The 17,745-nt window shown below is 37.8% G+C and overlaps 1 protein-coding gene across 2 annotated transcripts in view; it reads right to left on the bottom strand.

Moving 5' to 3' along the window:
- LOC149323799 (ephrin-A5-like) overlaps positions 1-17,745 on the bottom strand; it is a 258,582-nt gene that overhangs the window by 53,793 nt on the left and 187,044 nt on the right. For both annotated transcript variants that reach the window (XM_089492493.1, XM_089492501.1), the window contains exon 2: positions 15,829-16,121. In XM_089492493.1, coding sequence (XP_089348619.1) covers positions 15,829-16,121 — 293 coding nt within the window. The remainder of the gene's footprint in view (positions 1-15,828; positions 16,122-17,745) is intronic.

Raw genomic sequence — 17,745 nt, 5'->3', positions numbered from 1 at the left:
AAGGAGTGCAATTCAGCCATACTTCACCAAAGAAGTATATGAATTTAGCTGGTCAGCTCAAGTTTCTCACATAGAACTATAACTTTTGCATACTTGTGCAAGATAGAAATTTAGGGAATGTGACTGTTGTTGCTGTGTGCCTTCGTTTCCAACTGATGGCAACCCTAAGGTGAACCTATCAATAGGTTTTCTTGGCTAAATTTATTGAGAATAACTTTGCCATTGCCGTCCTCTGAAGGAGAGAGTGTGTGGTCCAGTGGATTTCCATGGCTCAGTGGGAATTTGAATCCTGGTCTCTCAAGAGTCCATGTCTAACACTGAAATCATTACACCACACTGGCTCTTAGTGATTTAACAGGATAAAAACAAAATAATAAAAGTTTAGCCCAAGGGCCAGATTAAGACATGCTGAAACTAAGAACTGTGAGAACCAAATGAGGGACTTGGCTATGTTTAGTCTGAAGAAGAGACGACAAAGGAGTTATATGAGCAAGCATCTAAGGGACTGTCAAATGGAAAATGAAGCAATACTACTCCACAAAGCAGTATGTAAACCAATCGATTGACATTATAAGATCTTATGATTAAACAGTAGTAAAAACCTCTTGATGGTAAGAAATGCTCAGAGTGGAACAAACTGTCTCAGAAGGTGGTGGACTCTCCTCCGTTATTTTTTGTGGGTTTTTCGGGCTATGTGGCCTTGTTCTAGAAGAGTTTCTTCCTGACATTTTGCCAGCATCTGTGGCTGGCATCTTTCTCCTCCATTGGAAAATTTTAAATAGAGGTTGGATGGTCATCTGTCAGGAATGCTATAGTTGTGGCTTCCTGAATTGGCAGTGTGTTGGACTAGGTGTTTCTTGAGTTTACCATTCTATAATTCTATGTAGTCATAAACTATATTATGTTCAAAATGTCCTACAGCATTAAAAGATGTATTATTATACCATATGTTTTGGTATTAATTTATAGTATTTTATTGTATTTACAGGCCAGTCTAATCAGAGCCCCTCTAGATACAGTCTGCTCAGCTTATGCATACATCCAAGATCTATTAGCTCCATCAAGTTGTTTAAGGAGCAGGTGACTAACAAACTATTATCTGTGACAGCTGTGCATAAACAATCCAAACATCTCCATTTTGTCCTTATTACATGAAGCATGTAAGCAATGTTACTAAATTAGCTCAGTATTGTAGATTTATAAATGAAACAATTCTTTCTCCTGAAACAACATTAAAGCAACACAGTGGGTTTTAAAAAGGGTTTCTTAAATGAACTTTCAAATCAATAACATATCATTACCCATAATTTAAGGTAACTCTGTCATTGTGTAACTCCTCCCTCCCTAACTGTCATCGTCCGGCCTCTGAGGGGGAGAGAAGGCTGGCCCAGTACCATCGGGCTAGCCTGAGGAAAGAGGCTCCTCCCTCCCTAACTGTCATCGTCCGGCCTCTGAGGGGGAGAGAAGGCTGGCCCAGTACCATCGGGCTAGCCTGAGGAAAGAGGCTCCTCCCTCCCTAACTGTCATCGTCCGGCCTCTGAGGGGGAGAGGAGGCTGGCCCAGTACCATCGGGCTAGCCTGAGGAAAGAGGCTCCTCCCTCCCTAACTGTCATCGTCCGGCCTCTGAGGGGGAGAGGAGGCTGGCCCAGTACCATCGGGCTAGCCTGAGGAAAGAGGCTCCTCCCTCCCTAACTGTCATCGTCCGGCCTCTGAGGGGGAGAGGAGGCTGGCCCAGTTCCATCAGGGGCTAGCCTGAAGAAGAAGAGCCCTCCCTCCGGTCTGCCTTGGTCCAGGCCTCAGAGGGAGAGAAGAATGCTGGACCTGATTCCCTCCCCCCTCACCATTCCCTTCTCCTTTTGTGTCATGTCTTTTAGATTGTAAGCCTGTGGGCAGGGAACTGTCTGTTATCCCCTCTATTGTAAACCGCTCGGATTCCCAGTGATTGGGCGGTATATAAATAAAACCTATTATTATTATTATTATTATTATTATTATTATTATTATATAATTGGGAAAGGTACTCAAATGATATTACAAAGTTAAATTCCAGCTACAATCTGATAAAATATTACAGCTAGTTTAAACAGTGGCATGTTTATTACACCACTGATTACAAGTTGACATTCAGCAAAGGCACTAATTAACGTGGATTTCTGCCAAAATAGAGGAGGTTTACATGTTCTGGGAAAGTCTTTGCACTATTTTATCAGTATTCTTGCCTTTATGTTTAGTAAAGGGGAATGTTTTGGCAGTATTTTTATTATTATTATTAACCTTTATTTATGAAGCGCTGTAAATTTACACAGCGCTGTACATGCAATCTTTTTAGTTAGACGGTTCCCTGCCCTCGGGCTTACAATCTAAAAAGACATGACACAGAAGGATAAGGGAGTGGTGGAGGGAAAGGGTAAGAGGTCCAGCAGTTCCTTTCTACCTCCAAGGCCTGGACCAAGGCAGATGGACTGGAGGGAGGGCTTGGCTTCATAATGGATGGGTAATCATATTCCAGGGAAAATACATACTCTCAAGTAGGATAATGCATATACAGTACATAGCAATACAGGAAAGGGTTTGATAAACAGGCACCAAAAGAACATCAAATAGTAAGCGACAATTATGCAATGCCTGGGAAGGCTTCTCTGAACAGGATGGTTTTCAACTCCGTTTTGAAGCTGGTTAAAAAGTGATGGCTCTTGCTTGTGGGGGAAGAAGGTTCCAGGAGTGAGGGGCAGCAAGTGAAAAGGGGAGAATCCGGGATGGGGCAGAGGAAATCCTGGGCTGAGACAGCAGACCTTGACTACCAGAACGGAGGGCCCTGGTGGGAAGGTGAGGAGAAAGAAGGTCTGATAAGTAAGGAGGGGCCAGTCCATGGAGGGCTTTAAATGTCGACAGCAGGAGCTTATACTGAATGCGGAAAGGGAGGGAGAGCCAGTGAAGAGATGCCAGCATAGGAGAGATGTGGTCAGAGCGGTGGGTGGAAGTAATAATGTGTGCAGCTGAATGCTGGACAGAGATTAAAGGACGGAGGTGAGAAAGAGGAAGCCCAGCCAGGAGGACGTTACAGTAATCAAGTCGTGAGATCACTAGGGCATGGACCAGGATCTTGGCAGTAGAGGCGGAGAGATATGGTCGGATTTTGGCAATATTGTACAAAAAGAATCTACAAGCCTTGGCTGTGGTCTGGATCTGAGGGATACACGACAGAGAAGAGTCAAAGATAAAACCAAGACTGCGGGCTTGGTTTTATACATGTCCATCATTTCCTTTTCACTGCTGATTTGAATGAAAATGCTATGTATGGAATTTTTAGTTATCCCCAAATAGTCAAAGCCTCTATTTTGTTCCTGGTGTGACCATAATTGACAAAACCTAATATGTCTCTTGAAATTCTTATTGTGTAACTTAATTGTCATAACTTGATAATTAATAGCTTGATAAAATGCATAAAATTACAAGAGTTCAAGCAGATTTCAATTATGTTTTTGTCACATAATTTTTGCATGCCTCATATACTTGCTCTTATTAATATTTTTGTGCTTAGTTTCTTGAGTCATCAATGAAAATTCTGCTTCACATTGAGCAAAAATATATAACTGCAGTCATTTTTCTATCTATGCAGAATGTATGCTATATGACTATCAGAGTTTAACTTCATTAAGTTCATTAATAAGTGAAGAATTCAAAGAAACAGATGAGTTAGTCTGGAAAATCAGTATGCAAGAGATCTTGCACCACCTTTAAGACTAACTGAAAGACTGAAATTGGTAGTAAGACCTTTTGTAGAATTCAGCTTACTCCCCCAGTATGCATGACTACATGCATCTGAGGAAGTAGGCTCAGGTCTACAAAAGCTCTTGCTACCAACTTTCTTTCAGTTAGTCTCAAAGGTGTTGCAAGATCCCTTTGCATATTAATAATTGTGGCATTCTGAGAAAATGAACTAGTATGGTACTAGAGATCATCTTCTGACAATATCTGTTTTATTACAGTTATTTTCTGTTATAGACCTAACAGGACTGGGGCGGGGGAGGTAAAACCTCAGATTTGTAGCATCCAAATTGTTGCACAGTTCACAAAATTAGGAGTGTAATGTGGTTACTTAAACATTGCCAAAAGAGGAAACGCATCACCTAAAAAGAAAAGGGAGGAATGATTTTTAATAAAAATTTCATAGGCTTATTTATATGCCTAGATGCCAATTTAGAGATAATTAAAAAGAAAAAGAATGCATCTCACCAGAATGGAAAACACTATACTGTAATGGAATGTTTGGTGAGAATGATGGTTCACAACACTCTGTTAATTGGCAAGATTTAGAATATTTGGGGAAAAAACATTTTAGGATGGACCTACAAGCTTCCACACTAGCTGAATACTGTAAGGCTGAATACAGTATGTTAGAATACAGAAACGTCTAGGTTTATTTATCACAAATTTAGAATTTAAAACAACCTGAGCAACCATACTGAACAAATGTTCTTTTGATCTGATGTTATTATTATTATTAGTTTACCAATTAAATACTACTACCATCAGCAGTCCTGGAGGGTAGATTTAAAAAGATCCCTTACGAACACAGATACTGCCCTTGTGGCTCGGAGGAAATCGAAAATATTAATCATGTTCTCTTTGGCTGTTCTTTGTATACAGAAAACCGTGGTTTATATATAACACCAATTGTGTTGCAGTTTCCAGGCAGACAAGAGAAATTTTATACAAATTTTCTACTTGCAGATCAGAAGGAAGGTATAACGCAAGCAGTTGCACAATTCTTTGCAGCTGCCATTGCAAATCGTAAAAAGTTTGTTAAACAGATAATAATAAATAAAATAAAAGCTTTATTTCTAGCCCGCCTTTCCAGAGATCAAGGCGGGTTACAATGGTGGATTTTGCAATCCAACAACATACAATTTACAATAAAAACATTGTCAGAAATTTACAATTACATTATATAAAACATTATATAAAACAACAACAACAATAACAATTCTAAGATAGCTGTAATATGTTATTATATAATCTCAAAATCTGTATAGATGGCTTGATTTAATGGTAAAATTTGTAAATGAGGAGGTATGGCCGTATTTTACCATACCATCAAACTAATCTAGTTGGGGACTAAAGTCTAATGAAGTTACCCCAACCAGTTGCATCTGATTAATGGCACTTTGTAGTTTAACTCTTGCTTGGACAGGGGATATGATTGTGGTTTTGAACTAATATGTCTTGAAAGTGGTGCTCTATTACACAATATGATAGAGTTGTTTGCGAGGTGATGACAGCCTACTCGTTGTGTGTTTACCTGATCGTGCAGCCCTATCCTTACTTTTTATCCTTACTTTTTATAAACTATCATTTGTTTATACTCTCCAATCTGCCTGTACATGAACCTATGTTGTGTTTTAAATTGGAATTTTGTAATTGTGCTGGCCAAATGGCTGTAATAAAGTTATTTCTATTCTATTTCTATTAGGAATGGTAAACGCCAAGATTGAAAAAATACAAACCATATTGTCACTAGACTGTTGTCTTCAAGATCTACAAAAATGTATTGAGTCACTGGAAAAAGATCTCAGTCTATATTCCAATCAACTGAAATCATATAAATCTAAAAAACCAAAAACAGTGATAGTAGCAATTACACCTAAAGTGATTAGACACTTTAGCTTTAAGACATGATCCCGCTAATTCTATTAAGAATGTCATTAAAGTCATGATACAAGAAGCAGAGTCCTTGGGCTATATAGATTCACCAAGGGCATCCTTTCTGATACAAGAGAATCCCTGCATCCCTATTTTTTACATTTTACCTAAAATTCGCAAGGCAGGTTTTCCACCTCCAGGCAGACCAATCATTACAGGTTCAGGTTCATTCTTGAAACCATTATCACAATTTTTGTATTCATTTTTGGCTCCTTTAGTCGCAAAAGCATCTTCCCATATAAGGATAGGCACCACTTTATTCAATGTATAGAAGATAGACAGGTAGATTTGTCTAACAGTCTAATTACTTTAGATGTAAATTATTTGCATACATCCATACCCCATTCAGAAGCTCGAGATGTAATTGAAAATTATTTAGTCTTATCCAGTTCAGAAACCACCTACACATTTTTGTTGGATGTTTGAGATGGCATTTTGGGGGGGAAATTCTTTAGATTTGATAATCATTTTTTTTCTCCAAATGAAGGGAGTTGCGACCTGCTGCCCTGAGTATGGCCAATTTATATATGGTTTATTTAGAGTCCACTTAAATTACCAATCCAGAGGTGAATCCATTTTAAGAGTATTGAGTTTTATAGTCAGTACATTGATGATATTTTCATTCTCTTTTCACAAGCCACTAAGGTGAATAGGTTTTTTTCATGGATAATAATAATAATAGGATTTATTTATATGCCGCCCAATCACTGGGAATCCAGGCGGCTTACAACAGAGGGGATAATACCATTAATGCACACATTAAATTTAAATGCCATTTAATCTACATCAAATTTCTTTTTTGAATGTGTTGGTTTACATTCATAATTCTAGGATTGCAATATGTAATTACTGTAATTCCATGTTACATTTTTTCAGTTGTGGTCCTTATACGTGTGAAAGGGATCTAGGCATCCTAGTAGACCACAAGGTGAGCATGAGCCAACAGTGTGATGCGGCAGCAAACACTGCCAATGCGATTTTAGGCTGCATCAATAGAAGTCTAGTGTCTAGATCAAGGGAAGTAACAGTGCCACTCTATTCTGCTTTGGTCAGGCCCCACGTGGAATACTGGGTCCAGTTCTGGGCACCACAGTTCAAAAAGGATGTTGACAAATTGGAGCGTGTCCAAAGGAGAGCCACCAAAATGGTGAAGGGTTTGGAAAGACTCAGGGAGCTGAATATGTTTAGTCTGGAGAAGAGACGGTTAAAGGATAATATGACAGCCCTGTTTAAGTATTTGAAGGGGTGATACATTGAGCATGGAAAAAGCCTGTTTTCTGCTGCTCCAGAGACTAGAACACGGAACAATGGATGCAAGCTACAGGAAAAGAGATTCCACCTCAGCATTAGGAGGAACTTCTTAAGAGTGAAAGCTATTCAACAGTGGGACATACTCCCTCGGAGAGTGGTGGAGTCTCCTTTGGAGAGCTTTAAGCAGAGGCTGGATGGCCATCTGTTGGGGATGCTTTGATTGTGATTTCCTGTATGGCAGGGGGCTGGACTGGATGGCCCTTGTGGTCTCTTCCAACTCTATGATTCTATTATTCTGTTTAAAAAGAATTTACCATATTCACAATTTTTACATTTGAAAAGAAATTCCAGAAATGACAATAATTACAAAATAGCAGCAGACTAATATCAACAAGAATTGATAGTTCTTTCCCAAAGCATATCATCATTGAAGCTAGGAACAGGGCTGCACAAAGGGATAGAACTATGTTATTTGCATCTCTGAACAAGAAAACACATGGCAGTTCCCTGGCGTTCAATCATGTTTCTCATCATATCAAAAGGATCATTTTCAAGCATTGGCATATAGTTCAAAATATTCCCGGTTGCTCTAGATTAGGATATAAAGGATTCATTCGTTCATGTGGACTTTTATCAGTATAAACAGGACAATTTGATTACTACAGGTCACTTCAAATGCTGTCACTGTTCCTGTTGTGAGCAGTCTTTGGAAATTAACCCAATATCAAAGGAATGTTATCAATTGGGATCATTCACTACTTGTAATTCTAAGAATGTGTTTATATTATTTTGTGTCCATGTCAAAAGATATATGGGGCCCAAACCTCTAGTAATTTAAAAACTAGAATAATTGAACATAAGGGTAAAATTAGAAATGGCAGCCTAGATATCCTTCTTTCAAAGCACTTTGTTCAATTTGGCAATCCATCAGACTCCTAAAGGTTTTTTTTGCAATAGAACAGATTCAGTCTTGTCCCTTTAACAGAGGGCCCTTACAAACAAAAAAACCTTCTTCAAAGAGAAATCTTGTGGATCAACTAACTTCTATCTAGTAAAACCCATGGTTTAAATTATCATTCAGATTTATCAGTTTATTTATAATTAATATTTAGTGTGGAGTTAAATATCTTGGGAAACACAGTTGTCATATGACTATGAACATACAGTATAATACTGGGTCCTCCATAAAAATTTAACAGTGTTAATTTTGTCACAGAATGTTGAGCCATACTCAGGGTTTCAGTCTATGGAAAGCTAAAGTTTGTTGATATGAAAAACTGTCTATCTTGCTAGATTATATTTAAGTAGTTTCATGATGATCAGCATTATAATTTTGTATAACCATATTACTGCTTTACTGTATGTTGGTTTTGATTGGCTTCAGCCAATTTTAGGATTTCAGTTCATGAGAGATGTAGTATTCACAAGGAATGTCTGCAGTATTACAGGTATGTTCCTTTAAGATATTCAATTGGGATTTAGTTCCATCTGAAACCTATTGCTAATAGACTGTATAAAGGTACCTGTAGAAAACAGCATGCAAAAGGACTTATTATATCAAATGGGGAATAGTTTATTTCAACAGAGGTAGGATTTCAGTGTTATCATTTGTTACATATTGATTTGTAGGAGATAAAGGGTATTTCATAATGTTACTTTTATGTTTATAGGTTTGGTTGTGTTGTTTTTAAAGTTTGTGAAAAAGCGGCAACTTGGACATTGAATTCTGGAGTCTATACTTAGCTGGGAGATATAGTTCACTACAACTGATGAAAATATATTGAGACTACTTCCAAAAAAAAAAAAAAAAACCCACAAAACTCCAGAGGTAGTCATCTTCTGCTACCATAGTTATTTATTCACTTTCCTGCTATCATTGCTTGCCATTCATCTTTGATAATATCTACAATCAGTATGCTGTACAGTGTATAGAAAGCTCAAAACCGTAGCTGTGAAGACCGAAGAGAGCATTCATCTACCATTGTGGAACCTTTTGCCACACTCCACTTACAGCAGCCTTTTCACTGCAGCAGAGGTTATAAGGACCTGTGGAAATATGTGGACATAGTTTGGGATACTCTGTATTTTGGATGCATATTTAATGTTTTTCAGTATTACTACCATGACGTTACTGTATAATACAATTTAGCATTGTTTACACGTTAAAGTGTGGGTTTTATTTTTTGGACACTTTCATTCCTTTGACATATCATTCTGTGTTTGTGAAACTGTCCTGTTGTGTTTGTTCTGTTTTGGAGTTGCAGTTCAACATAGGCCAGGTTACTGCTCCCTGAAAAAGTGAGGCCTATCCCCTGTAAAGCAGGTCTTACATGGTAACCCAATTCATTGGTTATTCAGTTTCTCTGATGTTACAACATTTGTTACAAAAAGCTGGATAGCTATGTTTTCTTTTATTTGATTTTTAATTTAAGAGGGTGATCACAGTTCAGTTCATGTCATGGTGATATCAAACTATTAACAAGTTTTCTTTAAGTATTTCTTGCTATCTTTCCTGCATTTATCTTCCCCATTTGCTAGCTCCTTAAAACTGATAGGCTCACAGATGTGTTTGAATTTTTTTTCCAGAATGGAATGATGTTCTTCAAATCTTTGATGAAAAGAAAGAACCCACTCTTTTTTGTCTCAACCCCCCCCCCCAATATCAACAAAGCAAGCTAACAACGGAATGACAACCATTCATTCACCTAGCCCCAAAGGCCAAGACCTCTTACAAAAAACTTATGAGACAATTTTCAAAGCTTATGAGCACATCCCATCTCCTTCTTTCTGTCCCCTTTCCAGTGTGTTAATACTACTTGCATTTTTGAGCAGCAGAACTCCAAATAATCTCTTTTCAATTTGTTACATGACAGACTGTTAAGGAAAAATAACTAAGGCCAATGCTACTTTCATTTCTATATCCATTCTTTTGCAGAGATATCTTGCCATTTCCAAATTATGCAATCACTTTTAACACTCCCTTTGAGGATTTTAAGAACACTACTGACATCAAAATCCATTAGACAGTGGCAATTCATCTAGCTTTTGTTTTAGTAACAACGAGTCTTTTAATCAACACACTAGAATGAGCAAAATTCCCTTTGAAAGGTCACCTTGTCTCTCTGTTTAATGTTTCATGAACAAAAAATACCAATAATAAAATAAAAACAAACATCTATCAAACTCTTCCAATTACTCTGATTTCACTCAGAATGTCTAAAGCAATTTGGGTGCACTAACTATCAAAGCCCAGATTCTTTGAGTCACTTTAGCGGCTCACAGCTGTCAGAGAAGCATCTCTATTTATGCTGATCCAAACTCCACTGAAAAGTTAAAAGGGCACCTAGCAATAAAAACAAAACAAAACAATGAAGTATTATTTGTTCATTAAAAAGTTCTGAAACATCTGAATTTTTTTGAGTTGGTTTTCATTCCTAAATGTCAACTCAGATGGCCCCATATGCAAAAAGAATGTAAACACAGTCCTCTTCGATCAAGAAAACATGATCTATGATCTAGGGAGAAGGTGTGCCACAAGTCCTTGGAAAATTTACATTATCCCAAAAGGTAACAATGCAAGGGCTCCAGTCACATTTGTGGTCCTTATTGCTGGATCACAGCCAACATGTGAATTGTTAACATACGTGACTCTGAGTCAACTGAGATATGGTTGCAGCAATCGTATTTTGTTATCTCTGTGTCTGTCCCATTCAGTTTTACAGAGGGGGGATTCCAGTTTTCATATAGATAAAAATGCACAAGCCATATACCTTCACATATTTCCTTGCTTTACTTATGTTTCCTCTAGCCTAGTTCACTTCTCTACTGGAGGTGGACAGAGAAACAATGTTTTTTGCAGCCGCAGGACATGGTAAGGCAAGATGAATGTAGATGGTGATGTTTATTTATAACACCATTTTTACCAACGGGCAGAATGAACATCAGACATATATAATCAAAAATGAATGATAAAAACACAACTCTATAAAATGCTAAAATACTAAAAACAAACACAAAACCAGATCCTGAAAGGCTCACAACCTTGACAGAGCAATTGTGTTCGTAGAACTGCCAATAATCCTTTGTCTTAAATTCCTAGATGGTGCATACCATGCTACCCAAGCTGCCATACTGGGGAAAGTTAAAGTGCAGGACCTTATGTGGTAGATAATTCCAATTACCTAACATAAATATCTACCTCCTTTGACTTGTCACATGCAGTTTGATTATTACTGTCAAATACAACTGACTGTTCAGCTACTTTAAGGTCCTATTCAGATATTGGTAACAGAGAAGCTTCCTATATGATGCTAGGAGCAGTATTGTTATTAAAAAGCAAATGTGTGAGAAGCTATCAGAAGAAAAAGGATCAGTTTGCTGCCCAATGAAATGAAGGCCAGATTAAGACCATGATGGATCCCTACTCGGCTCCCAACACTGACACACGCATATAAATCAGTGATGTAGACTTTAATTGACTCAGACTTAAGATGGTCTCGTCACTTCAGTGGCTTGACTTGGCAATAAATGATGCACTGACTCAACTTGTGACTTGTATTTTTAGTGAGTGACTTGCTAACACCATTCACTTCAAGCAGCAAACAAGATCTGTCCATAGACCATGGGATGCAGTCCTCAAAAAGGTACAGGAAATGCATTAGGCAATGGGCTTGAGGCGGAAGCATCCTTCTGAAGCCTTTTAAAAGCTTTGGAAGGTTCCTCTGCTATGTAGTAGGGGCAGACTGCCAAGAGATCTCAACCTTTGCCTCAAGCCCATTGCCTAATGTTTGATGTACCCCTCCAAGAAATGTATACCATCTTCTTTTTTCTTTTCTTTCTTTCTTTTTGTTAAAAGTTGGCTTCCAGATTTGAGACTTGACCAGAGATATGATTTGAAAGTATCTTGCAAGAACTTGAGACTTTACGTGATGCATCAATGCATGCACACACAGCTATTTTCTATTAAACAATGAGGGAAACAAGCACAAGACACAAGCACCCATATCTTAGTGGAAAATATCTTCCTTCACTTTCCTGCGTGCAAAAGATGAATACTCACTCCCTGGTTGAGAACACAAATCTGAAGAAAGCACTCATTTCTGACTTCCCCTTTCATAATGAAAAACAAAAGGATAGATCTGGATTTACTGGGAGATCTGTGTGATTTGCAGTAGCTTGACAAGGATTTCTGAGTCCAAGTTGCTTAACAACAACAGAATGACTCCCCATTCTTAAACTGTACTACTGACATGAAAACACCATAGGATAATCAGAAGTGGGGGTTTGTGTAAAGGACTGTGATCTGCATTCAGTCCTAGTAATACATGCCTGTTTGATGGATTTCAGGTTTCCAGTTTTAAAAAACAATGTAAAGTAGATCTCCCTAGCCTGCAGTCTTACCAGTCCTGGCTTACAGTACCTCAGACACAGGAAACATGAACACACAAAGGAGCACCCCCCGACACACTCACAAACATATAGTAACATATACTACTGAAAAAGATATAAATTGACACAAATTAACTCAGCGATTCATAGAGATGTGATAGCCAACCAGGACAAGAAAGAAAGAGAAGGAAAGGACAAAGAGAAAAAGAAGTAGGTGAATGTGGCCCAATACATTTTGTTACTGGAGAAGGTTCAGCACATGCCTCCCCCAATTTCTTTATTGCACAACATTAGATCATTGCATTTCATGTTATCTGATGTGGACAGTTTATTGGTGTCCACTGGATGCAACTCATTCTTTCTTGGAAACTCGTCTGGGTTTCCCTTGGACTAGGCAAACAACAACAGCTACAAAACTGGAAAACTAAAAACTGAAGTACTTTTAAGTCCAATTATACTTTTGTTTTTAAGAATCTGAGGGAAGGGGGCTCTGAACAACACTAACAGGAAACACCCATAAAACTATTACTCCTGGAAGCCTGTAGGGAACGACATGAACTATGTTTTCTGCCTGTTTTCCCCCCTAAGGGCAGGGAACATGGAAGAGTTCCACTGATCCCAAAAGTAGCATTGGAGGATGTGTGCAGCCCATTGGCCACACTTCACACACCTAAACAAATGCTATAGAAGCCCTAAGCAAATGCTGTAGAAGTCACTATGCTTTTTGAAAAGTAACTACAGTATTAATATATGAATAATACTTAATATATGAACAATGCTTATAAAATCTAATTGATTTTTATATTTTGAGAAGCAAGTTGGTAGGTAATAAGCATGCCCTGAGATTCCTCATCCTACTTTCCTATATATGTAGTCGTTTTAGTAAATGTTCTGCACATTTATTGAGGATTTCCTAATTTGAAAAGCCATTGTAAGGTATATATACATTTACAACAATAAGTGGTACTTGGAGGGCTATTTAGTAGAGGGCAAACACACGGAGGGCTGGTAGGTTAACACTTCAGCATAAATATCCCTAGCTAGTTTTCTTACTTACTAGACAGGGCTTTCAATAGTAAAATATCACACTAAATAAATACATAACCTTTGCACCCTGCAGTGGAATACAATTGTATCCTTTTGAGACACAGACTTCTTCCAAGTTAAAGGGGATGTTTGCATAGGTGAGATCAGTATCATAAGAAGTACATTCTTTTCACAATCATGCCCACTTTCCTAGAATTCTTTTCATATTTACTCACAGGACAGAGTTGAGTTATGACATGCTTTCATAAGACACCAAGGAATGCATCAGTGAAACAATTCATCTCTTACTGTTCCAACTTATTTTTATTACTCTTTGGAATGTGAAGAGAGTGCAAGTGAGCACAAACAAACATAAGGTACTAGTCCTGTAATGCCTGGTTAAGACACTATCAATTCCGAATAGAAGATGATGAGTCCATACATGTCAGCACAAAGTCCCTGTTTACTCATTTTTAATAAGCTGAAGCAGTGAGGTGAATGAATGCAGAGGCTACGAATTTCTTGTGATAATAGCAGCAATAACAATCACAGCAGGGTGCCCAGATGTCTTAACTGCAAAGGAGGACAAGGCACCACAAAAGGTAGGATGCTGAAGAAAAATGTAGGAGATTGCAAAATAAAAGCTAAAAACACTAATATAAATATAAATAAATTCATGGTTCTAAGTGGCGAAGCAGATGCCCCGAAGGAGTGGCTGGAGGCTGTTCCAGCCACGATCAGACTTGGACCAGGTCAAACGCATGACCTGGTCCCAAGCCAGCCGCTGCCAGGAGCTTTAAACAGCTCTCTTTGGCAGCCTCAGAGCAACTTCTGGCCACTTGAGGGGGCCGTGCATCATGTAAACACCACACCCCCAAAGCAGATAGAAGCCGCTTCTTTTGGCTCATGTGTTTTGGGCCTTATTCACACTCAAAATTGAGTATATTTTTAAATTCCTCCTGGACAAAAGGCTGAAATGGATATGGCCTGTAAAAGGAGGATATCTAGTCACCCTGAATCACAGGCATGAAGACTGCATGTCCTATGACTGCATAGGACTCTCTCCTGTAACTGAAAACATGGAAAATACTGTTGCCAAAATATGTTCAAAAATATTAAGATTCTAGATTTCCAAGTAAGTAGAAGCAAGCTTTTGCCAGCACACAGCAAATTTTAAATAGTATTTGGTAAGCAGGGAGCATGACCCTGAATCCCCCAAAACTTGCTTAATCAAGGGCGCCCTTGTTTTAAATAGGTAATACTTCTGTATGAAAAATAAATCTTCTGCTATTCTATGATTTATTTTACCCACTTCCTTACCTACAGTGTAGAAGGATTATTTCAAATCTCCTAGGAAAAAGTGCTTTGATGGTGAATCTATATGTGTTCATTTACTAATGCAGGTGCACATACTCCTTCATAATGATTTGCTTGGAAACCTGCTTCCACTGCATTTTGTATCCCCACATGCTCAAAAGAAGAAACAGCTGCTCTGAGTAAAAAGTCTCCTTGGCTTGGTTAAGACTGCCATTTATCCTGAGACACTTTCATATTCAATAATGGTAGACCATAGTATTTGCAGATATAGCATTTGCAAGTACTACAGCATATTCTCAATGATAACCATTTTTGAGGCACCAAGGACACTTGAGCAGCCAATTTGAAAAATGAAAGTATCTGGAATATCAGGCGTGAATAATTTGTCACTCTATATTTCACCTAGAGCTACCTTGCAACTCCCAAACTTAGGAATAGTTTAAATGAACCTAATGAGGTTATATTTACAAGAATATTTACTGCCATTTCAACAATACACTTTTACATTTTTAACATTAACACTTGTTCTCCTCACAAAGTATAATGTGGAGTAGAGACATTTAAAGGGGAGTAATAACAAAATAATGCCACTATCTATCTATGTGAGCATTATTTGTACATCATTCACAGTTTTCTTGCCAGGGTGCCTAAGTCCATCAAAAATTGTATGGCTCATCACAAGTTCCAAGATATCTCTAAACTTTTAGCAAATATACTGGTAAAAAAATATTGCCAATGTAACATGATCTATCATCATCATCATCATCATCATCATCATCATCATCCTTCTTTTTTCTCCTCCTCTTCCTCCCTGGATAAAAATAAGACTGTTCTTAAAGTGTGTTTGAACTGTGGGGGTGAGGGGGTCAGGAAGCAAAGAAGGTTCCTTTGAATAACTCTAACAATGTGCATTTATTTCACACGAATGCAGCTGGATATGCAGTTTTTTGTGAGAAAGAAAAATGTGTTATTAACTTTATTTTCATTCACGGATTCCAGGGTATTTTATCTAGGGATCCTGAAATCTACAAATGTATACTAAGACACATCTGTAGCACTTGCAAACTGGCTTTTACATAGGTGAAAAAATTACCATGGTTTCCTCCAGCTGCTGTACAACATGATAAATCTCCATATACTCACAGATGTAGAAATATTCCCGGCCTGGCCTGAACTCAAATCCTAATGAGAAGGGAGTGAAGAGCTGGAATTTTTCTGAGAACTTCAATGGTCCATTCGGAGAGTGAGGTCGATTGCACTCCCACCTCTTGAATCCTTTGGAGGTATGATCACAGGAACTGTAGCCATCAAAGTTCACCATGTAAAGAATATACCGTTCAGTCTTATCTTCTGGCACCGAATCCTCATAATGAGGACAGAATACATCCAAATAATCATTGATGCAGACATCAATATGGTAATCACCCCGTTGGAATCTAAAAATAAAAAACAAGAGAGAATAAAACTCAGGTAACTTTACAAAAAAAAAAAATGTTTGAATTGTTCTTTTTTTTTCTTCAAAGTTTAGTTCCTTCTACAAAACATAATCCTGTGTGAAGGTAGCTGAAGAAATAAAAAAGCAGCTGTTTTGAATTTGGTGTCCTTTAAAGAGGGACCATTACTGTCTCTGACAGTGTTCTTTGCTTTTATAAAATTGCCTCCAAACCTGCATAACAGTCACTTTCCCACCTTCTGCTTTTCTATAAAGATTCAGTCCTCTGTTTCTTTATTAAACAGCAAGACCAGAGCATCTATACTTGCACATAACACAAATATCAAACAGCCCAATTGTTGTTGTGTGCCTCCAATAGGCTGGGAAATATTATCTCTGTACCACAAGCAAACCTCATTACAGGCACATACATTTCCTACAATACTCATTCATCTTTACTTTTTCTTTACTGCTGGCAACATTTAGTCGAGATCCAAGAAAACCCTGGTAAATCTTTGAAAGACTTTTGAAAAGCCTATATAACTCTACTGACGAAGTATACAGAAGAGATACTGCTCTTGAGATAAAAGAATTCTAGGCTATGAATTATCAGCACTCACCTGACAGTCTGGAATGAGAGCCAGATGAGAAAGGCAACACAAGGCACTTTTACCAATGCACTTTTATTATCAGCAGTGGTAAGCAATATTAGCTACAACAGTAGTAAGGTTGTTTTTGCTGTCACTGTAATAGTACAGTAGGTTAGTGCCAGGTATGGCCAAAATATTTCACTTCAAACTCCTATTGCAGGTGGAAAGTGTATGTCTAGGTAACTTTGCAAACTAACTGGAATATTCTCAAAGCAGTTAATTCCACTGAGTTACATGGACTGCAGGTTTGTGGTAAGAAAGTCTTGGAATATAAATGAAACAATTACAGCAGATGCCAAACATAACACTTTGGTCATAGCTTTATTTTTTACAGGCATTATATATGGCACTGTGGGCACCCATTTTCAATATAGGTAATTTTCCATCAAACTAATGAAAGGTTGTGTGAGATGAGCTACGCTTTCTTTAAAGACCTATATGTTTATTTGTTGTCTAATTTTTGAACACTGAAGACATTAAGTACTAATTTATAGTTATGTCTTCACGCTTTTCTCAAATACCATTTTTATTTGTAGCAGATATTTACAGGTCAATATAAAGAATCTCATGAGAAACATGTAAAATATTGGTTCTAGACCATAACTATTCAGCTGTGGCATGTATACTCTTGATATCTAGCAGCTTTCTTTTCCTTGCTGTACCTTTTGGCCACCACTATCATATTATTACCTCTGGTTTCTATTCCTTGACAGCAGCCACTGTCAAATGCACAGAGAATAATAAAGACACCATGACATATATAACTATAATGTTCCTTTTCAACTGAAGCACATATTTTAAACACCTGATGGACCTGAAATCTGCCAAGTGGATCCTTCTATCTGAGAGGGAAAGGCAATGATCATCTGGCCTTCTCCAAGGATATATTCAGAGCAATCTATTCATCTCTTACAATCATTTAGCTGCTATAATATAGGTTTCAACAGAGGGAGAAAATGTGTGTAGCGTAGGAACAAA

This window comes from Sceloporus occidentalis, unplaced genomic scaffold (genome assembly GCF_023333645.1).
Source record: "Sceloporus occidentalis isolate IW3139 unplaced genomic scaffold, rSceOcc1.0.p SCAF_1, whole genome shotgun sequence".
Taxonomy (NCBI): domain Eukaryota; kingdom Metazoa; phylum Chordata; class Lepidosauria; order Squamata; family Phrynosomatidae; genus Sceloporus; species Sceloporus occidentalis.
The sequence above is the reverse complement of the archived record's forward strand: the minus strand, read 5'-3'. Positions and strand labels throughout refer to the sequence as shown.